The 25,279-nt window shown below is 45.9% G+C and overlaps 2 protein-coding genes across 3 annotated transcripts; one reads left to right on the top strand and one right to left on the bottom strand.

Moving 5' to 3' along the window:
- Positions 1–7,626: 7,626 nt before the first annotated feature.
- Positions 7,627–20,970, top strand: Vdac2 (voltage dependent anion channel 2). Its single transcript, XM_051174798.1, has 10 exons — positions 7,627–8,003; positions 8,184–8,242; positions 9,227–9,295; positions 10,293–10,342; positions 13,867–14,019; positions 14,117–14,169; positions 14,621–14,848; positions 16,500–16,650; positions 19,044–19,101; positions 20,242–20,970. The coding sequence occupies exons 2-10, from the start codon at positions 8,209–8,211 to the stop codon at positions 20,331–20,333; spliced, it is 888 nt and encodes a 295-aa protein (XP_051030755.1). The 5' UTR covers positions 7,627–8,003; positions 8,184–8,208; the 3' UTR covers positions 20,334–20,970.
- A 1,667-nt stretch (positions 20,971–22,637) lies between these two features.
- On the bottom strand, positions 22,638–24,309 carry Comtd1 (catechol-O-methyltransferase domain containing 1). Of its 2 annotated transcripts, none has more exons than XM_051174748.1 (7): positions 24,145–24,309; positions 23,920–24,047; positions 23,597–23,702; positions 23,389–23,507; positions 23,260–23,314; positions 22,991–23,163; positions 22,638–22,844 (listed from the first exon to the last, which is right to left on the bottom strand). In XM_051174748.1, the coding sequence occupies exons 1-7, from the start codon at positions 24,236–24,238 to the stop codon at positions 22,692–22,694; spliced, it is 828 nt and encodes a 275-aa protein (XP_051030705.1). In that variant the 5' UTR covers positions 24,239–24,309; the 3' UTR covers positions 22,638–22,691. The 2 variants fall into 2 exon arrangements, with proteins under 2 accessions (XP_051030705.1, XP_051030706.1); XM_051174749.1 differs by having other exon boundaries at positions 22,991–23,124.
- Between the last annotated feature and the right edge of the window lie 970 nt (positions 24,310–25,279).

Here is a 25,279-nt window from a genome sequence, read left to right as displayed (position 1 = left end):
CCCTCAATAAATGGCATTCAGCATCTGGTGTTCCGACATAGCCATTGAACGAATGACCTGCTGTTTTGTCTTTATTTCAATCTCTAGGCCTTCGCCTAGCGGGCGCTACAACAATAGATGAGTTGACTTTGGAATCATTCTCATCTATTAAAACACATTTTCAGGACCTACACAGAGGAGCATCCTATTAGCATAACTCATGACATCCTGGAAGGGAATAAAGTGAATTTCTTTTTAATGTGTCTTATGATTCAGCCAAATCAGCCTCATCAACTGACCCTTGTTATTCTGAATTAACTGAACTTGCAGGTTCAGCTCACTGTAGGCAGAAAGCTCTGGTTCCTTTTGAAAGTGTGTCTCTGTAACTTGTCTCAGACACTTGCTGGAACTCAGAGAAAATGGATGCATTGAGAAGAGTAGGGCATCTCCAGGACACTTAGGTGTAGGGTGTCTCCCCTCACACCACTGGTACCACTCCCAGCCTTCTCTGCAACAAATAAAAGCCCCCAATCATACAATCACATAGACTACTGAAACGAATGCCACAGAAGATCATCTGACAAAAGGGGGCTCTGGGGTAGGAGACTTGGCTACAAAAAACATACTTGTCTACTAAGCAAAGAAAGCTAGGTTCCCAAAGGAGGTGTTTTATTATTCCTCTGACTCCCTGGTTTTTTCATTCTTTTCTTTCTTTCTTTCTTTCTGTGTGTGTGTGTGCCTGCGTGCGTGCGTGCGTGCGTGTGTGTGTGTGTGTGTGTGTGTGTGTGTGTGTGTGTGTTGGGGCAGGGTTAGTCAGAGAAAGAAAGGAAATGAACACAGGCCTGAACTGCACTTACCCCAGCCTTCCTTTTCTGCATTTTGATAACATTTCCTTGGGGAATAGCTTCCCCTCCCAGCAGAACCTTAAGCCCTGAAATAAGTTGGAATCTTCCATTAAGCTTCTCTAGAGGCTGAGGCACAGCTGGGTTCACAGGTAGAAAACACAGGAATTCTGGTATCGTCCTCCTACCAGGATCCACAATGGGTCACTTTGGAAGCCATCATGGTTTGGGCTACCAAGACTGAAGAAAACTCCAAGACTGAAGGTGGCCTGGCATCCTGAATGAAGTAGGAAAGCAGGCTCTGACCTAGGCAAGAAACTCCATATTCTCAATTTCTTAATTGGGAACCTTTGTTCACCCTTTTTCTTTCTTTCTTTTTTTTTTTTTTCTCGTTCTTTCTTTCTGTCTTTCTTTTTTGCCTAGTTGCTCTGAGCTAAGGCCTTCAATGCTAAAATAGTCTTGCAAGGTGTATAGGGTTTAAAGAGACCCACATCAGTGAAGGAATAGTGGATATCTGTGGTTTTCCTTTTAAAGGCTAATTTAAAACTACATTTATTGATGTGTGTTGTAGAGGTTAGAGGCTTTTTGCTTGACTTTTTTTTTTTTTTGGGTGGGGGATTGTTTTTTTCATGACACAGGGTTTCTCTGTGGTTTTGGAGGCTGTCCTGGAACTAGCTCTTGTAGATCAGGCTTGTCTCGAACTTACAGAGACCCACCTGCCTCTGCCTCCCGAGTGCTGGGACTAAAGGTGTGTACCACCAACACCTGGCTGTTTGTATTAAGACAGGGTTTCTCTGTGTAGCCCTGACTGGAACTCTATAGATGAGACTGTCCTTGAACTCACTGAGGTCTACCTGCCTCTGCCTCCCAAGTGCTGGGATGGGATTAAAGGTGTGTGCCACCACCGCCTAGCTAGAGGCTATCTTGTAGGAGTCTGTCCTCTCTTTATACCCCGTGGGGGCCAGGGATCAAATGTAGGTTGTCAGCCTTGGCAACAAGAGCATTCATCTGCTGGGCTGTCTTTACTTGTTGGTCTCTAGGTTTTATAATATTGTAAATATTTTAATTTTCAATATGTGGTTGTTTAAGCCCATGGATGTGAAACTGATAACTATGAAGGGCCAACCATGCTTCTATTACCCTGAATGACTGCAAGACTCAGCATGGTTCTGATTGGATCTTCTGTCCCTCTTCTCTGAGATGGCCCAACCCCCCCCCCACACACACACACAATCCATCATTTATTTACCCACTGTGAGTGAAGTCTTTATCTCAGGCCCTTGAGGGATATTAAAGAGGGTGCAGTTTATCCTCACCGCTCTCAGGAGTCTAGTCTGACAAGGCCAGTAGAAAACCTACCAGAAACTGTAAATAACCCTGGAGGTTCTGTTGAGCTCCTACACTGCACCTGGCACTCTTACATTTCATTCAATGTTTGGAGACAGGCTGCACAGGGTGTAATAGTAACAATCCTCACTATACAACTAATCAGGAACTTCCTTAATCTTTAGGACTCAAACCTGCACTACTGTTCCCCAGGGTCTGTGGACTTCTCCTCTGCACAGGGAGGCCTCAGAGTGCAGATCAGAAGAAGCAAGGGTCCTCAGGAGTGACTGGGGCCTCCAGGAGGAGCTGGATCTGGTGAGACTTTGTAAGCAGACCTGAGATAGGTGGATAGCACAGGACCTTTGAGAAGCAGATGCCAACTGGGATTAGGAATATGTGTGAGATGTACAGAAGGTCAGTGAAATGGCTCAGCTGGTACAGGGGCTTGCTATGAAAACCCAATGACCTGAGTTCAACCCTGGAACTCACATTAAGGTAGAATGAAAGAACTGACTCCACTAAGTTGTCCTCTGACCTCTACACATGCTCCATGGCACATGCCTCCCCAAGTAATAGTAAGGTGAAATTAAAAAGAGATATGTTGAAGGAACGTGCTTGAGAACCAAGGAGAAAGGAGAGAGCTTCAGATTGTGGTCCAAGAAGGTGACAGTCCAAGAGGAGCCAGCTAGGAGAAAACAACTTCAAGCCAAGGTGCCTTGTTTGACAAGTCTTGTTCTTTGTAAGGATGGACCATTATAAGAGTTCCCCACCCACTAGTCCTGCTTGGTCCTCAGCTGGGAGCAGCTGTGTGGCTTTTAGTGGGTCCTCCTGGGCAGTAGCTAGAACACTGGTCCTACACCTCACCACAGTAGATCTGAACAGCACATCTTCATGGTTACCACTATAGACCTAGAAGTGGTTAAATTTCAGGACAGCTATGTTGGAGATGCTGATTCCAATTGGCATATTTTCTGGCCACTCTGGCTCTCTAGATCCTTCTTGAGAAACCGGGTTGGGTTGCACCCTCTCTGACTTATAGAGAGTAGCAGGGCTCTAAGAAATTCTACTTAAACAAGTGGATTAATGTTGGTTTAACTCATGGATTTCCAAATCCACCCCATCTCAGTTCTTTTTGTGTATGTAAATTCTATTAATTCCTTGTGGAATTAGCATTTGACAAGGTTGTGCTGGTTTAGGATGTCAGGTTTGGGCCATGTCGTGGAGGCCCCATTGCCTGTACTCAGTTGGGGTGTTGTGGACTGCTTGTTGGTGAAGTTTTGAGGCAGTGTCACATGCTCAGAGTGTGTTCATCTGGCAGCAGTGTGCAGTGCTGACTGGAGAAGTGGGCAGTCTCTCCTCTGAGTCACTCCAGTCACTCCTTACAGCCCCTCCACTCTTTGCTTGACATAGGGTGCAAACAAAACCACTTGATATCTAGTTGCTCTCAACCAAAGCAGGCTAGTGGGAGGGATGGCAGGTCACCCTGTACCAACTGATCAACCTCCCACAGCTAGAAATAATGGCCCATTGTCCCTCTGCTTCCTCCTCTATTTGGCTCTATATGGAGTATCCAGGCAGCCTGCCAAATTGCCCTTGTGACTTCTCGGGGGCCCAGAATTCTCTCTCATCTTCCACTGCCTCCCACACCAACTCTAGAGGCACAGGGCAGCCACACAGGCGATACAGAAAGGCGTGGGGTGCAAGTCATAAGACAGTCTCAGCAGTGACCCTATGAAGCCAGGTCCTGATCCCCTATTTAGCTTCTGTGGAGGTTCAGGCTTTTAGGAAGGCAGCTATATCAGTGGACAAAATCCATGGCAGGCCTAAAGCAGTTGAATTTTTGTTTGTTTTCTATCAGTCTCCCTCAGTGGGAAAGGCTTGGAATGTGCAGCAGTCTTCCTGGTGGTTAAGAGCTGCTGCCTCATAGGTCTCTGGACATTTCCCTAGTGACAGATTTCTCTTTAAACCTATAATGGCCCCTTTTATTATGGTATCTCTTTTCTTGTTCTCCTCTATTCTTCTCCCCCCCCCCCAATCTTCCTGGTCCCTCATGTTCTCCTCTCCCCTCCCCTTTTCCCCTTCTCTTTCTCCTGTCTCCCCTCACTGACCCCCCCCCCCATTTGCTCAGGGGATCTTGTTCCTTTCCCATACATGTCTCTCTCTTAGGGTCCTCCATGTTTCCTAGCTTCTCTGGTGGTGTGAATTGTAGGCTGGTGATCCTCTGTTCTATGTCTAAAATCCATACATGAGTGAGTACATACCATATTTGGAACCAGGATTTATCCCTGGTGCAAGAAAGGACTTTGGGAGCACATTCCCCATGGAGGGATACTCCCTTAGCCTAGAGACAAGAAGGAGGGCCTAGGCCCTACCCCAAATGATTTGACAGATTTTGATGATCCTTCCTGGAAAGCCTCACCCTCCCTGGGGAGTGGATGGGGGGATGGGACCTGGGGGGCTCTTGGGAGGATGGGAGAGGGAACTAGGATCTATATGTAAAATAAGAAAAAACAAACAAACAAACAAACAAAAAACCCAACCCTAACCCTAACCCTAACCCAAGTGACTCCAGCATCCCTGTCAACAAAATGTGCCAGTCCCACTGTCGTGTGGCATGTAGCAGGGCAGCCCACACTCCACAAGTGACTCACAGTGAGCCTCATGCCCTTTGGTTTTCTCTGTGTCCTCCTTCTTTCCCTTTCTCCCTTCCTTTCTCTAAGTCCTCAACTCCCTGGGACAATTGGCAAAGCTGTTACCCATGTGGATCAAGCTGAAGAGGAATGGCAAAGTTTCCCTCAGGAGGTATGAATGGTTATGGAAGGCTGATCAGTGTAAAAACTAGCAACTGCACCTTCCTCCTCCCAGATGTCTATATCTTGAAACGGCTGTCTACCAAGACCGGCTAGCTCCTGCCCCTATGCTCTGCCTAATAAACATGCTGAGATTCCAGGTTGCAGTGGAGCAATTTGAGAAACCCACCTGGCCCTCAGTGTCACTGTATGTGGGTCCTTTCTTTATTCTCTCACTGCCCCTAGCCAGGGTTCCTGGACCAAAGCTGCACTGGACATGGCAGATATATATACATTTTGCATGTGGGTGCATGTGCAAATGTGTGCACATGCACATTTCTTCATTGATGGCTCTCTAATTACTGAACCAGAGTCTCTTGCTAAATCCAGAACTTGCCAATTTAATCTTGCCCTAGGGATCCCATGTCTGCCTCCTGAGCACTAGGGTTATGGGTGGACTGCCCATCTTTTATGTGGGTTCTAGTGATCTGAAGTCTTGATACTAACATTTATACAGTAAGGACTTTATTCAGCTATTTTTCCCAGTTCAAGACCTCCATGCTAGCGGGCCTGGTGGTGCAGTCCTATAATTTTAGCTATGTGGGAGGCTGAAGCAGGAAGATGGCAAGCTGAAGGCTTGCCTGGGCAACTTAGTGAGACCCTGGTTTTGTAGAGTTAAGAGGGGGTGGGGATATAGCTCAGTGGTAAAGTGCTGGTATAAATATTAGTTCAATTCCCAGCAATATACTGACAAAACCAAGCCCTTCCTTTTTAGAAAGGGTCCTTTTCCATAGTTGGGGGAGGGGACACATGGACAGGCCTTTTAGGATACCTACTCATTCTGTTAGATTATACTCTTTTTGTTCACATATATTTCTATATGCCTATCCTTCATTCAACCTAAGCTTAAAAATCAATAATCTAAAAAAAAAAAAAAAAGAATCAATAATATATCTTGGGTGTTTAAGCTCTTAAGTTTGGTGGATTGTGTGTCATATAAAGCCGTGATTAAATGAGTTATATATTTTTCTTGCTAACCTGTCTTTTTATATAGGAATGTCAGCTGTGTCTTTAATATTGGGAAGGAATCACCATCTTTTCCACCCCTGCAATTTTTTTTGCTGAGGCACATGTTTGTCTCCAGTGGCTATTAAGCATTAATACTGTACATTTACAGAGTAAAGCCTTAGACTTGTGTCAGAGAAAATGATGTCTTTGGAGATCAAAAATAGCTACACGTCAATTCATTACATGAGTAAGTCCAGCTTTAGATAATTGAGGTAACTAATTTAGCTGACTTTTTTTTTTTTTTTTTTTTTTTTTTTTTGGCAGGTGGTATTGTGAGACAATTGGAATGGGGAGGCCAAGCTCTACCATGAGCCTTGAAAGGTATCAAACAGCTAGGGCAGGATATATCCTTTTGGTCAGTTCCATTGCAGACCAACCTGTCTGAGCTTGAATGAAGGAATGAATCTCGTACTGGAGCCTGATTGCTTAGACACAAAGACTCTTCCCATTTAACTTTTTACAACACAGCCTGGGCCATGACCAGGCAAGTTTGCTAGCAAACTTGGTTCTGGATTGGGGAAGGCCATCCATCTTTTCCCAGTTAGGAGGAGATTGCAAACTTAACAATACTTGAGTAGAGGAAGAATTCAGAGATAAGTGGGTTGTGAGAATGTTATGTGTTTGGAGTCTTTGCTCTCAGTCCAACTGTATGGCTATTAAACATTATTAAACATCATCTTAGAGATGAGGAAACTGAGGTTCACGGGCTAAATTACCACTTGTGTTGAAGCCTTTTCTACTCTTCTGTATAGGTGGTGTGTGTGTACAGGTATTCACTCTTATGCCCGAGACCAGAGAATTTCGGATAGTCTTTATTGCTCTTCACCTTATTCCCTTGAGCCAGAATCTGTTACTGAATTCAGAGCATGCTGTTTGCTGGCCAGGTGGGCAAAGAATCCCAGTGACCTTCTTGCTTCTCTTTCTGGGGCTACTACTGGCTTTTAATGTGGGGGCTGGGGATCCGAGCTCAGGTCCTCTTACTTGCACAGCAAGAGTTCTTAGCCACAAGGCCCTGATTCTATCTTTATTAGCTTGCACATTTTCCCCCTATTTGCTTCATGCCGTAGCTTAGCCTCACACTGGCGGCAATCTCGCTACTTCCCAAGAACAGGAAGGGCTGCTTCCTCATTCTTGCAGAGTTTGAGAGCAGCATTCTAATGATTGGTTAACATGAACCCTACAGTTCTTCGCCTGTCTCTCGGGGCCTCTCAACCAGGGACGCTTACCTCCCTACAGGAGCATGGCTTCTGCACGTGTGTGAAGCCATCCACGAGTGGGAAGGAGTCTTTAGGAGCACAACCCTGAGGCCTTCACAGCAGAGCCCACTGAAAGTGGCTCAAGTTTGTTCCTCTGGAGCCCAGCCCCACCAGAGGATGACACTGCAGTGAGCGGTGAACCAATGTAAGAAGGGCATGAGGCTGCAGATGGCGCAGCGAACCTCACTTCTACCTCCCGGGTCCTTAAGTCCGGGTAGAGGCAGTGACTGCCAGCACGTTTCCCTGCAGGGACACTCAGCCCGGAGGTGGAGGGGGTGCACGTGACCCTGCGGGCTGCATCACCCCGCCCGTCGTGACGCGCGTGGCCTCTCCCATCCTGACCGCGCGGGTGCCGTTGCGCCGCCTTCGCCGTTCCCCGGCCCTCGCTTCTTGGGCTGCCCCTTACACTGCCTGACCCGTGGCCTGCCAGCTCCTTCTCGCCCGTCCCCGCCGGACGGTCCGAGACAGCTCACCCCGGGGGTTCACCTTGCCCTCGACCCGCGTGGCCACTCCGGAGTAGGTGGGAGTGGGTAGCGGGCGGCGCGGCAAGGACAGGCGCAGCGGACAGCCCGGGCGGCCGCGGCGGGGTCCTGGCTGGGGGAGGCCAGGCTTGCGGCGGGGCGCAACGGTGTCTCCTTCACTTCGCCCTCCAGCCGCGGTGGCTGCAGCGCAATCTCCAGGTAGCCGAGCGGCCTCAGCTGCGAGCGGAGCGGCGGCGGCAACGCCCCTCGGGACACCCGCAGGTACTACGTCGCTCGCCTCTTGCGGAACCCGGGCCTAGGCCCGTTCGGCATCCACAGCGGACTCGGGGCGGCTCTGCTCCCCTAAGATGGCCGCAGCGGTCCCGGCCCCTCGCCCTTCTGTCCGAGATCCCTTTTGGGCCCTTTGACTGTCCCCTGAGCGCACTTCTTGTCCCTTTACAGATCTCCTTTCTCCCGCGGCTTCGCCATGGAAGACTGTTGTGTACGGACATGCCCACGGCGTAAGTAGATCAGTAGACGTGTCTGTGGTGGGGCTGCTGTGTCCCTCTTTGGAAAACCATAGCTGGTCCTGCCGCGATCCATATGCCTGCAAGGACTTGAAAAGTCTCCCTACTTTGCGCGGCCACTAAAGCGTACTGCCGCCTCTGCTTACGGGTATGGTTGGGCTGTTGGGTTGCAGAGAGGGGCCTCGCGCCGGGGGCGTTGGTCCTTGGACGTCCGTACCCACCCTCTGCTTTTGGATGTGTCATTTACAAATTCGAAAGCAAAACAAAAACTACTAGTTGTTGAATTCCACCTTGGAGAATTAGATCAGCCACTTTGTAAGAGGAAGTAGTTCTCCCGATGCCTGTAGAGATGGAGTGCACTGCAAGGTCATTACACGTGTTCCTAAGGGCGTGGATGTGCTCTTTAGAATGAATGAGCCGCTGCGGGAGCTCAGATTCCTTGCCCTTAAGCTTCACTGCATTGGCGGAGTACTTGGGAGTCGTATTAATGAGTTTAAAGTACCATTTGATATTTAGTTGCTGTAAACACTTGATCAAAGCATAGGTGGTTGGATTTCTTTCCCCTATGTCTCAAGATGTCAGTTCTCAGAGTGTTTAGTTTCCGTATGAGTGTTGGTTTTGTTCTTGGAATATACACTAGGTGCGTTGCTAGAGGAAAATGCCTAATCCAAAATTTTGGGTTTTTGTCTTAAATTAGTCCACTTGAATTTTGGCAAATGTGTGTACACTTGTACTAGTTAGTGTTGTGAGGCTGTAGACATTAAGTTTAGGAATTAGATAGATTTGCCCCTACCCTATAAAAACAAACTGGGGAACTATGCAGTTTTATATTTCTACATAGCTATTTAGAAGTAAACTATCGTTACAGATGGCTATTTAGAGTAAAGTTGTGTAATTCTCATTGGTCTTCTTGAATGTAAATATTAGCAGTAGGTCATAGTACAGTCATGTTAACTATAGAATGTTTCTTTTTACTAGCAATGTGTATCCCTCCATCCTATGCTGACCTTGGCAAAGCTGCCAGAGATATTTTCAACAAAGGATTTGGTAAGGACTTTTCTTTTAATTTTAGTTTAAAAGAGAAAATGTGTGCTTGCATCCCTTCAGGAAATTGACTTCCTTTTCCAGACTGAATATCCTGCTGGTTTAATGCTTCTGCCAGACACATTTTATGTTAGATTGCTCCACTGTTGTACCCCATCTTCTGTTCAGGTTGAAGTTTGAGTTTATCCTTTTAAGGGAAAAGCTTGTACTTTTTGGTTCTGTTTCCCCCCCCCACCCCACCCCCACCCCCAGGTTTTCTCTGTGAAACAGCCCTGGCTGTCCTGGAACTCACTCTGTAGACCAGGCTGGCCTCGAACTCACTTGAGATCTGCCTGCCTCTGTCCCCCCAGTGCTGGGATCAAAGGTATGCACCACCATCACCCTGCAAGAGGCTTGTACTTTTATTTTCTTTGGTGAGGTGACAGTGCAGACTTTGGTTGAGTAGACCTGCCCTGAATTATTGTTTTAATTTTGTGTTTGTGGCTACTGGTGGGACTGAAACCTTAAGGGATTGTGGACTTTTCGAGTGATTTTGAGTTTCTTAAAAGTTGTGTTGCACATACCCCTTCTCCCACTCCTTTGGGAAGAATGTTCTTAATGTGTGGCCATAAACAATAGGCTATTCTGAGGAAGTGATTTGCCCCTCCTCCCCACCCCAGACAGGGTTTCTCTGTGTAGCTTTGGAGCCTGTCCTGGAATTTGGCTCTGTAGATCAGGCTGGCCTCAAATTCTCTCCCTCCCAAAAACTAGGATTAAAGGCATTGGAGATTTTACTTGTCTGTAACATTTAAAAAAAAAAAAATGGCTTGAAAATAGTGTGTCAGGAAATAGAGCCAGTCACCTGCCTGCATTCTGGGTGGCAGACTGCTTTTTAAGTGTCCTTCAGGTGCTGTGCATCAGTACCTTTTTGTTACTGTGGACACTGGGATTATTTTAAATGTAATGTGAATAATGTGTATGTATCTGCAATAGTCATGTCTTTGCTCTCCATCTTTTGAAGGCTTTGGGTTGGTAAAGCTGGATGTGAAAACAAAGTCATGCAGTGGTGTGGTAAGTGACTATAATAAGTTCTCATGAATCTTATAATTTTTTGTTTAAGATTAATTTATTTAATGTGTACAATGTTCTGGCTTCATGTATGCGTACATGCCAGAAAAGGGCATTGGATCTCATTATGGTTGTGAGCCACCATGTGTTTGCTGGGACTTGAACCAGGGTCCTGGAAGAGCAGTCAATGCTCTTAACCTCTGAGCCATCTCTCCAGCCCCTAATTTCTTAGCCTATAAACATCTACAACTATTTTGCCTTAAGGAGGCAGAAGTTATTTTTTTTTTTTTTGAGTGATTTGCATGTAATCTGATTTATTGGCTTTGGATATGATTTCTGATTTTCATGTAGTTTTGTTATGTTTGTATACACACATGTACACACATGTATGTGTATGTATGTTACTATGCTTGCACAAAGAAGTGGGGAAAGACATTGGTTATTTGGGGCTATTTACTCAGGTAGATTACAAGTTTGAAGGCTAGAAGCTTGTAACCCAGGCTCTTAAAACCCTTTCTCCTAATACCTGTCAGAGTTCTGGGCTTAATAGTAACTTGTTTATTTGACCACACTGCTCATTTAGTATAACGGCTATATTCTAACAGTCATCCATGGAGATGTCTACATACCTCTGTCCTGACCTGAATGTTACTTATGTGTTGATCCTCCTCAGCTGTTAAAACAACGGATAAAGTAAAATATTATATGCTTTTTTCTTTCTCTAAAAATTTTTGTTTCGAGATTTGGAGATGGTTATATTGTGTACATACTAAACTGTGATTATTGGGCACTGTGATACATGCATGCTGTTCTGAATATAACGTATTAAAGCTGTTCCTGGTGGCATTCTTAATGCTCAGACCTGTTGCATTTATTGGGTTTTATGTTGTTCTGTCTTGTGGTTTCCTTGGTTTGCAAAGAAGTCTAAATATTTGGTGATGGTTGAGTGGTTGACTTGGTTGGGTTAAGAGGTTATAGAATATTAGTTAGCTGATTGTTAATATTTTCCACTGTTACTGGAGATTGAAAACAGGGCCTTGCATTTCTACTACAAATCTTTATTTTCAGCCTACTAGGTTTTAAATGTGTTTGTTCATTTATGTTACCCTAAAATAAATACACCATTCTTGTCTTTTAAAAAGCTTAGCGTACTTTTAGACTGGGAATGTAACTTAGTGGTAAGGGCTGAGTATGAGGTCCAGTGTGCAAAACAAACAAAACACCCTCTTCTAGTTACAAAGACAAACTTTTAAGCTGAGAAAAATCACAGAATTATATCAAGCACTAGCTTTTATAGATTTATAAGCCAAAAATCCTCTTTTGTTTTTTGGAGACAGGGTTTATCTGTGTGATAGCCCTAGTGGCCTCGAACTCACAGATAGATCTGCCTGCCTCTGCCTCCCTAGTACTGGGATTAAAGGCGTGCACCACCTTTCTTGAATTGCAGAGATGTTCAGACTACCCCAAAATGTAGAAGTTCATAGTGATAGAGTAAATGGCTTTATTGTTGGTTTCATCTGTTCCAGTTTGGCTTACAGGCTGATATTGACCTTGTTTCTTGAGCATTCATTGACATTCATTAGACTGGCCTTTGATCTCAGGGACTGATGGGTGGTAGGAGGCAGAGCGTGGCAGTTTCTTAATTTCTTAACTCTGCAGGTATCATAATTTTTGATAAACTTAAAATTTAGACCAATCATTAGACATGGCTTTCCAGTGACTAGATTGTAGAGACTGATACAGAAACCCTGAGTCAGAACTCTGGCAGGCTGCTGGAAAGTTACATTTCATCTTGGGACATCTCACACACATGCATTGCTTCATGAAGACAGATATTTTGGTCATCTCTAATATACAGCCTTGCTCTGTGTTCTCTTTTTGCCTGGTATGTATGCCACAAGGGACTGGCAGATGTTCTATACAAACCTGTCATTAAAACTTTTTAAGGATTTATTTTTAATTAAAGATGTTTTTATTTTACATGTGTGAGTGTTTGGCTGTATGTTTCTGTGTGCCTGGTACCTGTGGTGTCAGTTTTCCTGGAACTGGAGTTACATACAGATGGTTGTGACTTGACATGTGAATGCTGGGAACCAAATTTGCGTCCTCTGCAAGAGCAGCAAGCGTGTTTACTCACTGTTTTTCCAGTTCAAAGCTAAGCTTTCTGTAGTACTTCAAATTATTTCTGTATTATTTTTTGCTGCTGATGACACACATAATTTATATTACGTATGATAAAAACCAAGAAGCTCCCCCACTCCACTTTTTTTGTTTTGTTTTGTTTTTTTTTTTTTTTTTTTTTTGAGACAGGGTTTCTCTGTAGCTTTGCAGGCTGGCCATTAACTCTTAGAGATCTGCCAGCTTCTGCCTCCCCAATGCTGATAATAAATGTGTGCCCTACCACTGCCCAGCTCCCACTCGACTTTTAAAGAATTTTTTTTTTTTTTTTTTTTTTTTTTTTTGAGACTAGGTCTCTGTATTGCTTTGGAGGCTGTCCTGGAACTCGCTCTGTAGACCAGGCTGGACTCAAATTCACTGAGATCCACCTGCTTCTGCCTCCAGAGTGCTGGGATTAAAGGCGTGTGCCACCACCACTAGGCTGAAATACCTTTTTATTTTATGTGTATGGTTGTTTTTTGCTTGCATGTGTGTCCATGTGTGTACATTACTCACAGAGGCCAGAAGAGGGTGGTGGATACTCTGGACTTTAGTTACAGGCTGTTAGCTGCTAGGAATCAAACCTGGGTCCTCTGCAAGAGCAACAAGTGTTCTTAACTCCTATGAAAATATGGTGAGTTGGGTGAGGTGTGGTGGTGCACACCTTTAATTCCCAGCACTAGGGAGGCAAAGGAAGGTAGATCAGGCTGGCCTGACCTACAAAGTGAATTCCAGGATAGCCAGGGCCGCATACTGAGACAAACAACAAACAGCAAAAAGAAGATATGTATGTAAGTTGTTTGGAAGGGCATGAAATCTGCAGAGGGCCCTAAACACCCACATGATGACTCACAACCACCTGTAACTTCAGCTTCAGGGAAGTGAGATGACTCTGGCCCTTCAAGGCCTCTCTGCACCTTAATATTTCCATACATATGCAAATTTTAAAAATTCTTTAAAAAGAAAAAAGAACATTGGGATTGTTGAGCCCAAATTTTACTTAAATTTTTTGTGTGGGTTATGTGTATGTACAGGGACACGTGTCAAGGTGTGCATGTGGAGGTTAGAGGACAACTTGCGAGAATCACTTCTTCCTACCATGTGGGTTTTAGAGGAAGTTAGGTCATCAGGCTTGGCAGTAAGCCTTTATACCTGGTGAGCCATCTCACCAGCCCTGTATACTTAATCTTTATTGATGAGTTAGAAATGTAAGATGGCATTGTAGTGTGATCAGTCAGTTGGGCTAATTTGTCACTGTTGGGTGTGCTTAGGAAGTAGCACAGTATAAAGTTAGAAGTGACAGGTAAGTTAGGCAGTGAATTCTTCCAGGCTTAGCAGACAATTCATGTAGTTGTTTATTGTCTTCTTAGGAATTTTCAACATCTGGTTTATCTAATACGGACACTGGTAAAGTTAGTGGGACCTTGGAGACCAAATATAAATGGTGTGAGTATGGTCTGACTTTCACAGAGAAGTGGAACACCGATAACACTCTGGGGACAGAGATTGCAATTGAAGATCAGGTAGTGTTTCATAGACTTGCTTTTGTATCATTTTGTATTTCAAAAAGGAAATAAAGTGGAACATAAATCTCATAAGCTCTTTTTTCTCCTAAAATAGATATGCCAAGGTTTGAAGCTGACATTTGATACTACCTTTTCGCCAAACACAGGGTAAGCATTTACATTTTTTACAGGGCTGAACCTGAAGCAGCTTGTCTGCTCAGAAGAGAAGCAGCCCCCTTTCAGCAGGTGACTGCAGGTTTTAGCAGTTGACGACAGAAGCCACTACCCAATCTGAACACTGCTGCAGCGACCACTACCCTATTCTGAACACTGCTCTCTCTGCCACCAATGACTTGCCTCAGAAATTGGCCTCTTCATTGTGGCAGTGCTAATTGCTTCCTAGCTTTTGGGACTGTTAGTTGTACAAAGCACTTTTCCTATGATGGGACAGTTTTGTCACCCCATGTGGGTTTGTTTTCTTTAACTTTTTTGGTTGTTTTTAATCCTAAAATTGTCATGCTGTGGTTTGTTTAAATCTATCTCATTCCCACCATGTAGTTAGGTATATAAATCTTCATCACTGGTATCAGTTTCAACTCAGTCTCTTCTTTTTTTTCAGAAAGAAAAGTGGTAAAATCAAGTCTGCTTACAAGAGGGAGTGTATAAACCTTGGCTGTGATGTTGACTTTGATTTTGCTGGACCTGCCATCCATGGCTCAGCTGTCTTTGGTTACGAGGGCTGGCTTGCTGGATACCAGATGACCTTTGACAGTGCCAAGTCAAAGCTGACTAGGAGTAACTTTGCAGTGGGCTACAGGACTGGGGACTTCCAGCTACATACTAATGTGTAAGTATTTCTCTATAGGTTTTCAGGGTGGTGTGTGATGTCATTTCTTTGATCTATTTTTAATTTAAAGGTTATCTGACATAGGGTAGTTCATTCTAGGTGCTCCTCAGAAGCATGGTATAGACACTGAGAGAGCATGTTCATATCATCAGGGGTTGAAGGAACAGGGTTAGACGAGTGCTTTCTGTGACATGATAACCAGGCATGTGTGGGGTCCTGGTTTGATAGGATTATTTTACCAAATCCAGTCATGTGGTGTATCTTACCTTTAATCCTGCATTGGGAGGTAGAGGTGAGGTCATTTTAGTTTCCATAGTGAGTTCTACATTGTGAGTGCCTTTAAAAAAAAAGTGTATGCCATTTTTTTTTTTTAAACCCAACTCAAGTTAGGTTACATAGTAAAGGACTTAACTGTTTTTCCATGGCAAAACAGTATATTGGTAAATAACAGAAACATGAGAGAACCATTTCCCATAATCCTACTAGCTAGACACATAATCTTATTTATCTTGTTATGTTATGGCACATGTGGAGGTTGACTGTGGAAAACTGTCTTGGGGATTGAACTCAGGTCCTCAGGCTTGGTGGCAAGGGCCTTAATAAGCCATCTCTCTCTGGTCCTAGAGTCAGTTTTTTTTTTTTTTTAAGTCTCCTTTAAACCCCATGTTACAAGTCTGTCTGTTCTACCAGCCAGCTCTCAAATAATGTAAATAATGTACAGAGACTCATTAATTATGAAAGCTTGGCCTTAGCCTAGGCTTGTTTCTAACTAGCTCTTGTAACTTCAATTAACCCATTTCTATTCATCTACTTGTTGCCATTGTCTCCTGGCATATACCTCTCCTGCATGTCCTGCTTCCTTCCTCTGCCTCTGGCTGGTGACTCCCCCTTTTTTCCAGAGTTCTGTCTGGAAGTCTCTCATACCTTCTGCCTAGCTTTTGGCTGTTTAGCTTTTTATTAAACCAGTTACAGTGACAGTGATAATCACAGTGTAATCTCAAAATAGCCATGCCTTACCTAAAACTCACTACCTTGGTATATAACATTTATGTTTTGGTGTACATTTTCTTATGTGTGCATGTGTATGTGTGGGGTGCTGTAGGGTGTTGGATTCAGGGATTCATCCTGGACAGGCAGCATTCTATCACCTCTGCTTATTGTGTGTGTTATACAACTTAATCCCAGCATTCAGGAGACAGAAGCCGAAGGATCTCTGAGTTTGAAGCCAGCCTGGTCTAGTCTACATAGTGAGTTTCAGGATAGCCAGGAATACATAGAGAGACCCTGACTTTAACAACATGAGACTGGGCTGGAGAGGTGGCTCATCAGTTAAGAGCACTGGCTGTGAGGACCTGGGTTTGATTCTCAGAACCCTCATGGCAACTAATTTTCTGTAACTCCAGTCCAGCGGATCTGATACCCTTACATAGGCATATATGCAGGCAGAACACCAATGTACATAAAATAAAAAGAACTTTGAAATTTTCAATAGAACTTTGAAGACCAGCTCTTGTATAGGAGACAAGCATTCTACCACTGTTCTGCTTGCTCAGTCTGGTAGTGGCTTATATAACATGTAATGCTACAGTACCCTGTGTCTTAGAAGTGGTTACATTGTCTATTCTAGATTCTAATTCAAAATATCTTATAGCAACAATGGGACAGAATTTGGAGGATCAATTTATCAGAAAGTATGTGAAGATTTTGACACTTCAGTAAACCTTGCTTGGACATCAGGTACCAACTGCACTCGTTTTGGCATTGCAGCTAAATACCAGTTGGATCCTACAGCTTCCATTTCTGTGAGTATTTCTTCAGCTTAGAATGGGCTTTCTAGTCGTGGGAACTACTTACACTTTGGGTGTATTGGATGGTGTGGAAAGATTCACACAGTCCATGTTTATACATGTACTGGGATTAGAATTGGAATGCTGCTTTCTCTATGGAAATTGTGATATAGGTTTGACTTTCAAATTAGATTACTGGTGGTTTCAATGAGAATGGCCCTGATCTATGCTAATATATTTGAATGTTTGGTCCCCACTTGGTGGGACAGATTAGGAAGTGTGGCCTTGTTGGAGGAAGTGTGTCACTTGACAGGTTTTGAGGTTTCAAAAGCCCAGTCATTTCCAGTTAGCTCTGTCTGCTTGTCCGTGTGGTTCAGATGTAAGCTCAGTACTGTGCCCATCTGCCTGTTGCCGAGTTTCCCACCGTGACGGTCATGGACTGGCCCTCTGAAAGCAGGGGTCCTAGATTAAATGCTCTCTTTTATAAGTCACCTTGTTAGTGGTGTCTCGTCACAGCAGTAGAAAAGTAGTAACTCAGATAATCACAGGTTCACTTCACTTTGAGAGCTGCTGAATTAGAATGCTAATATCCCTGATCCCCCCAAGACTGCCTAAGCTTCAGGTAACCCATGTTTGGAGTCCTGGGTAGTTTGTACTTGTGTTGGGGAACAAATAGTACTTTCTTTGATTTTTTTTTTTTTTTTTTATCTTTTATGGTTTATGAAATATCTTCTGAGTTGGTCTGAGAGGTCACTGGTCTAACCAATTTTACAGGTGAAGAGACTGGTATTTGGCAAGAGAAAGGATGTAATAGCTGTGGTTTTTTGGGGGTGGGGGGAGATGGGGAATAGAGCTAAGGACTGGACTTAGTATCTTGATTTTTTTTTTTTTTTTTTTTTTTTTTTTTTTTTTTAAATCCTGTTTAGGTGAGCAGAACATCTTACTCTAGGGACCTACTCTTACTCTTGTAAGGGCAGAGTGAGATGGTTGGCCTCTCTTGTCTGATTCTTGGCCCTTTCTCCTGTTTATGTCCTTAGTCATAGTGGCTTGAAGTAGAAGAGAGCGTGCTATGAGGGATAGGGGGGTTGGCTTCCATTTTTGCAGATCAACAACTGTTACTGTGTGTCGGGGACTGTGTACCATATGTACTAGTGATGACAGGAAGTTAAACAGTCCAGGAAAGTTACTTCTTTACATAAAGTAGTCTTTATCCTCAAGGACAAAGTTTTGATAATCTTAAATAGGTATGTTTAGTGCCATCTTTGCTTTGTGATAAAAACATTTATAATCAGACATAGTGTAAAGTGAAAAATACCCAGAATGCTTCTCCCTTTGACAAGGCTATGCCTAACCACTCCGTGCAGCACACTGTTTTCTTATGTTGCTGTTCTCTTCAGATGTATGCTTGTGGCACCATAGCAGATTGGACTTAGTGGTAGAAATATCTTTCAGCTACTAGTCTCCATGAGGAGGTGGCTTGGGACCTAGGTGTCAGTGAGTGACTGCTGCCAGTCATTGTGGAAACATGACAGCACGTCCCATCCAAGTATAGCTATTGATGCCCCGAGCTGAGCAGCAGTGTCGCTTCATCTTCTTGATTGCGTTTTTGATGTTTACACATAAGAATACAGATCTGTTGTGTTTACAGCAAGATGTTAGCTTTATACTGTAGCTCCCAGGGTACTGCAGAGCCTAGTTGCCTGTCTAGGCTCTGTAGTTGAGGGTTAAGTTGCAGGCATATCTGGTCTGTGGCCTGCAGGCTGCAAGTTTTCCTGTGTACCTATGAATGGTACAACATTAGGATACAATGTAAAAGGTCTGGACTTCTGCTAATATCTAGGTGGCCTAGTGAAGATGTTTGCTGGGGTAGTGCAGATTGGTACTAGAAGAGCTTAACATACTTGCTCCCAGGCATTCTTGTCAGCCTTCGAAAGTCTGTGATGTAAAGTGTCAGGGCATATAAGATTGATAAACCATGCCCCACTGGAGCCTCATCAGTGTGAGAAAGGAGTTAAGCTGTGGAGAATTGAGAACAAACCCTGGAAGCAGTGATGTGTGGTCTAAACCATGAACTTATAAATTCCTCACTTTTCAAAGATCTGGTATGTGTCATCAGCCACATATTAGCCTTTGTGCTTAGATTAGACTCAACAAAGGTGACTTTGAGTGGTTTTTATGCTGTGTGGATAATAGGGAGTCTTTGAATACATCCAAAGGGATGTACAAAGGTTACTACGATTTTGAGTTAACATCTAATTTTTAAGTGGCACTAGGTGTTTGTTTAATAAAGATATTAAATTTTAGTGTCCCACTGAGTTAAATAAAGCCCTGGGCTCTATCTATAGTTCCATGATGGGGAACACCCAAGAGCTTTGTCTCCCTTCAGAAATGTTTTTCTCTCTTTTTAGGCAAAGGTCAACAACTCTAGTTTAATTGGAGTGGGCTATACTCAGACTCTGAGGCCTGGTAAGTAGTGTTGATGAAGTGGGATTGTTTTTTTACAGCCCTTCCCTTTTAAAAAAGATTCATTTAAGTGTATGGGTGTTTTGTCTGCTTGTATATCTGTACACTGAAGAGGGCATCGGATCCCATGGGGACTACAGCCACCATGTGGGTGCTAGGAATTGAACCTAGGACCTCTAGAAGAACACCCAGTGTTCTTAATTGCAGAGGTATCTCTCCAGCCTCTCCCCCCCCCTTTTTTTTTGGGGGGGGTGGACAAGGTTTTCTCTGTAGCTTTAGTGTCTTTATGGAACTCTGTAGACCAGGCTGGCCTTGAACTCCCAGAGATCCGCCCGCCTCTGCCTCCCAAGTACTGGGATTAAAGATGTGCACCACCACTGCCAACTAACTCTAGCTCCATTTTTTTTTTTCGGTATTTTCAGAGTTACTATAGTACTTTTAGTTTATTATTTTGTGAACCTTTCAAGGCTGTAGTGGTGTTGGTCCTCCTTCCCTGAGAAGTTACAGTTTATCAGGGACCCCGGCCTTGCCCTGTAGTGAGGAGGTTGCTCTGAGTAAGCACAGCCGCCCTCACTCTGAAGAGCCCACTCCTTACCAGCTAACCTGCGTGTTGCGCCTCACTGCTGACTTCACTTGGGTTATTTGTACAATCTCCTTCATGCAGATTGTCACCCAGTAGGCCTGAGGTGGAGAGCTCTGTATTTCTAATGGGTTCTGGAGCACTCAGAACAGTTGACAATGTCCTAAAGCCCTGGTAGCCCAACTTCTAGTGGGGACCCCACTTCCCACACCTACAACTTAAAAGTGAACACTAAAGGGCCCCACTACTGCTAACATACTCAACACCCTTCCTAATTAGCATTATTTACCTAATGGGTACTTCTGCTTTTTCTACTTGTTTTCAGAGACCTCATAGGGTTCAGTTACAATCTGGCCTTTTGGGTGGCACCTAGTCTGGGTAGTATAGTGACTATGATTGCAGTTTAGAACACTTTAAACTTACTGCTAACCTTTTTTATGCCTCAAATGAACATTTCCCATAATTCCTAGTAGTATCACGGTTATCTAGTGCCTTCTGCTGGCTGGGATTAGTTTGGTAGCAGGCTGAGTGGTTGTCTTTATGGTGCTTTTCTTTGTTTATAGGTGTGAAGCTTACACTGTCTGCTCTAGTAGATGGGAAGAGTTTTAATGCTGGAGGCCACAAACTTGGGCTTGCCTTGGAACTGGAGGCTTAATCCAGTTGAAAGAAACCTCTGGGAACGGATATCAGAAGATTTGGCCTTAATATATTTCCATGTGACCAGCAGGCTCCCTCCTTCCCCCCCCCCCAGAAGGTGATCAAATCAAAGGATGATTAAACAAGAGCTGTATTTTAAATATTTAGACATTTTCCTGTTGGCTGGTTTTTTAGTTATCTGTGCTGCTGTCATGCAGCCACTTATACATTATTTAAATGTATTTAACTGTTAAATGTGCTACCCACCAATGATGAAATAGACGTTTATGAAAACCGTGCCATGGTGTGCATGTTTGTTTTATGTTCCTTTTAACATTGACTATTGTACTGAATGAGATGGATCAGTGGATGTTTTAAGATGAGGTAAAAGACTTTTTTTTTTGTTATATTCAGCCTTCATTAGAATTACTTTGGTGATCCCGAACATGACAAATCATGAATAAAACAAGTGTACATAACAAATGCCTCCACGTATGTGTGGTTACAGATTGGCCAGCCAGGGTCTCACCTTGGTAAATACTTTCTTCTGGTGAGCATTTGCTCTTTACCAAAATCTGTGCAACCAAATCCTGTGTCCTTAGCTTAATTCCACAGGGTCTTTGAGACTACAATAAAATCGGAGGATACATCTTTAACTCTTTCTAAGTTTCTAAGTTTGTGCAAAATTCTAGTGAATCACTGTTAAGCCCATGGGTGATGCAGCAGGGGTGCTGAATGGTTAAACAGGCATGCCACACCCTTCTGAGCCACAGCTACAGAACATGGAGTGCCAGGGGCGGCGGACAGCTGAGTAAGTGGGCGCCAGCAGGAAGTCATTGCTCTTCCCAGACACTGAAAAGCCGAGCTGAGGTCTAGGACATGGGCCAGCCCCCTTAGCCATCACTTGGGTGATCTGCATTCCCAGTGATCTCGAGGGGAAGAGGTATATGTAAGGAGGGAGGGACATTCACAGATGAGAGAAAGGTAGGCAAGTGTCACACTTCTGGAGTAAGTGACTGTTCTTCAGTTGGACGATTTGGAGGACAGCTAGGAGAATGCAGTACTTATGACTTCCCAGTAGAAATGGTGCATGTGAAGAGCCTAGTCTAGGTGGGAATTGGATGACAGAACTTTAACATGTAGGGGCTAAGGGGCACAAAAGTGCCTTCTGGCCCCACTGTTCGCCCTATGGAATTGGCAAGTGGGGAGGGGGGAGAGACATGTGAATCAGAAGACTAGTTCTCTGAAAGGTTCCTGTTCCCAGGCACCTGTCAATGTGGAAGGTAACAGGTTGAAATTAGAGTCTGGGTCCATTGCTTGCTAAGAAGAAGCTATGAAAGGTATCAAGTTAACACGAACACAGTGCTTGTCAACAGGTCCAAGAGCTCCCCTGGGTGACGAGGCACCCTCAGCTAATGAATGCAGCTGTCAGTGCTGTGGGCTAGAGTGTACACATACACAGGTGGGTTACCAGTGTATAGAAGATACTTTTCAAAGTAGATTGGACCAAGTCTCCTGTGTGCACCTGAATATGTTTGTGTGACTTAGGAAGGGGCAGGGCATAGCTAGGCCCCAGGGGTTGTGGAGACCACAGGTCCTTGGCAGGGGCTGTGGGTCTTGGGCAGACTCATGCAGCTAGCACTTGTAGCAGCTTCTAGGTGTACCTCACCAGAGCCTTAATCCATAGGTGGCAAACCCATGGTGTCCCAGAAAGTGCCCTTTCTGCCCAAGTTATTGAGGCAGCGTTTGTGCAAAGAACTTTACCATCATTCCCGAGCAGCTGGAGAATAATGAGATGGAAAGCCCTGGTCAGTAAAGGTTGGCTCTTTCCATTTTCTCCTCAAAGGACAATGCTGGAAAAGCCTCAAGTTCTCACATGCAGCCTATTGTCTGTGGTGTCTGCTTTACAGCTTGAACCTCAGTACTCTCTCTCAGGACTTGGGTGGGGGCAGCAGGTAGAAATTGGAGCCAACCATAGGTCAGGTGTAGGCTAAGAGGGTTGGTTCTCAGTTGTTGCTGGCCAATGATAGGGTTTCCATTGCACAGGTGAGGTTGGGGAGGCAACAGCCCTGTGAAAATTCGGTGGGCTGCCAGCCAGTCTGTTGTAGGGCTATCTTTGTCAGGCCCTAGATGTGGTCTCTCCAAGAGCTTCTGCCTGTGGCTGTTGGGACTCTATTCAATGCACTCAATGCCCACAGCTGGGACAATTTAAACTATCCTGTCAGATAGTAAGGACCACAAGCCTTGGGTGCCAGGGAGACTGCTTTATTGGAAAAGCTACCTGTGTTCTTGTAGGGAACACCAGATATGGATGCTCAAAAGGTCGTGTGTCTTAGTCCTTTTATTGTTTAAAACTTAAGGTCACTAGCTGGGGTTCTTAGATCTTGAAGGCCAAGGTGAGCCCATCACCCAGGGGCAGGAGGCTGATGTAGACCCTGGCGTCCCGTAGAATGCGCTCATTCAAGTTCCGCACACACTCAGCAGCCTTGTCTTTGGGCTTAGGCTGAAGCACCTCCCCGCGCCACAGCACCTGTGGAGGGAGGGGCGGGGCCATCGGGAGTGGGGGCGGGAGGGTGGGGGCTACTTGCTCTGGGCGGGGTTTTGGGGATGGGAGGGGCCGAGACAAGAAAGGATAGAACCGGTCTGGGGGACAGTCTAGCCTTCGCTAGTCCTTACTCTGAGTACTGCGAGCACGCCTCCGGGGCGTAATAGCTGTAGACAGCGTTCGTAGTAGGCCGCACAGTTCTCCTTGTCCGCGTCCACCACCGCTACGTCGAAGGTTCCGGCCTCGCCCGCCGCCAGGAGCTCATCTTGCAGGAACAGAGGGCAGGTGCAGCTGAGCTGCGGTCCTGGTGGCAGGAAGCCCCTGCCCAAGGTTCAGGGTCTCCAGCTTGGTTCCCTATGTTGGATAGTGCAGGCAGAGCCCCTCCCGCGCCGGTGCTCACCCAAAGTCTGCAGGGCGGGCTGCAGCCGAAGGTCGATCTTCTGCTCCACTTCGGCCTGCGGAAGGAGGCCTGTCAGTCCGGCACAACCCCGAGCCCGAACCCGCGCAGCCGCAGGCATGGGATTCTCACCTGCTTCCACAGGGGCCGCCCTAGCTCCGGGGACTCCGAGTCCACATCACAGGTTACAACGCGGCCAGCTTCGGGAAGCGCCAGTGCTAGCGCCAGGGCGGAGTAGCCTGTGAAAGTACCTGTGGACCGGGACACCCACAGGCTCAATCCAGGGTGCAAGACGGCCCGGAGACCCGGGTTCCCAGCGACCTTGACTGCGCGCGCCTACCCAGATCCAGAGCTTTCTTGGCCTTGATGAGCCGCGCCAGATTGGCCAGAAGCTGGGCCTGCTCACAGGTTATCATGGAATCCCCTTGCGGCTGCTCCAGCGTCAGCTGTATGTGGGGAGAGGGTCGTATCGTTCCTGCCAATCACCCGCCCCCGCACAGGTTTTGAATCCTGCAGGGGCGCGGTGGCAGATGTGGCCAAGAGGGGACAGGTCTCAGAACCCGGAAGCCCAGAGTGGTCTGCCCAGCCCAAGGTCACACAGCCACGTGAGATCCACTACGCTGGGAAGTGAGGAGCCTGTTCTGGTCCCCTAGTCCTACTGACCAGTCGCAGGCTCCGCAGCGCCGGATGCTCCCGCATGGAGCGGCTCAGCAGATACTGCCACAGGGGACTGTCCTCAGGGGGCAGCAGGCGCTGTTGTCTCCTGGACCCCCACGGAGGCCACCATCTCCCTGCCGAGGAAAGGGTGTCGGATCAGGGCCTGGGGGTCTGACCGGGTTCTCGGGCTCTGCACCGCGCCCTCCCGTTCCCGGGGCTGCCGCAGCTCACCCAGCAAGACACCAGTGGCGAAGGCGGCGCCCAGCGCGGCCGAGCCCAGGGCCAGCCCGGCGGGAACAGACAGCCGAGGCAGTGGCTGGGCCATGGTACGGGTAGCAGGCGCCGGCCGTGGTCACGTGTGCTGGAGTAGAGGGGACGGGACTGGGACTAGTGGGCCGACTGAGCTCCACCTTGTCCAGGCCTTGCCCGCAGAGCTGCGGCCTCGGGCACCATCTGGTGACACATCGCCGCATTGCAAGGTTAGACTGAGAGAACCGCGCGCCACTCGGTGGCCGCATGTGGAACTGCGTTGGGCGGTGGAGCTCCTGGGGCTCTTGTGTCTGCAGTGTAAATGCTCCTGGCTATCGTTGTTGCTGAGCCCCTCCCACCCTCCACCCCCCAGCTACGTGAGCATGGCGGCGGGGATAAAGTGACAAGTGACTGTGTAGTCAAGAGAGGAAGAGAGACTCGAGGGACCTTCCTTGGAGAGGTGCCCAAGTTGAAGGATCCAAGGACCTGGTTTGGAGAGACTGGGCTTCAGGAGCCCTAGGGTGGGCCTAGTTGGCCTAGTTGGTGGGTTCCAAGACAAGTATCCTTAGTGGCTGGGATGTTGGGTGTGACATTTTGTGCCTGTCGTCTCTCCGACTTTCCTTTTTTTTTTTTTTGTTTTGTTTTTTAAAATTTTTTTAAAGATTTATTAAGTATGTAGAGTTCTGCCTACATATATATCTGCAATTCAGAAGGGGGCACCAAATCTCATTATAGATGGTTATGTGGTTGCTGGGAATTGAACTCAGGGCCTCTGGAAGAGCAGTCAGTGCTCTTAACCTCTGAGCCATCTCTTCAGCCCCTGACTTAACTTTTTGTAAAGCAGGGATTACAGTCTTACCACAAAAGGCTTCCTTGCAAACAGTAGGTGCTCAATAGTGGTAGCTGCTGTTATGGTCATTCGCTATAGAGGGCATCTTGGCACATGGCAGCTGAGTTCCCCATGCAGGGCTATTCGACTACACCAGTACTCCCTAGGCATTTATTGAATACCTACTGTATGCTGAACTCTGGTGGAAGGGGAAGGCAGTTGTGGTTTGTGGCTTGGAGACAACCAGACAGGAACAACTGGTAGGCAACCCCAGTGTTACCATCCCCT

The sequence above is a fragment of the Phodopus roborovskii genome, unplaced genomic scaffold, assembly GCF_943737965.1.
Source record: "Phodopus roborovskii unplaced genomic scaffold, PHOROB, whole genome shotgun sequence".
Lineage (NCBI taxonomy): Eukaryota > Metazoa > Chordata > Mammalia > Rodentia > Cricetidae > Phodopus > Phodopus roborovskii.
The sequence above is the reverse complement of the archived record's forward strand: the minus strand, read 5'-3'. Positions and strand labels throughout refer to the sequence as shown.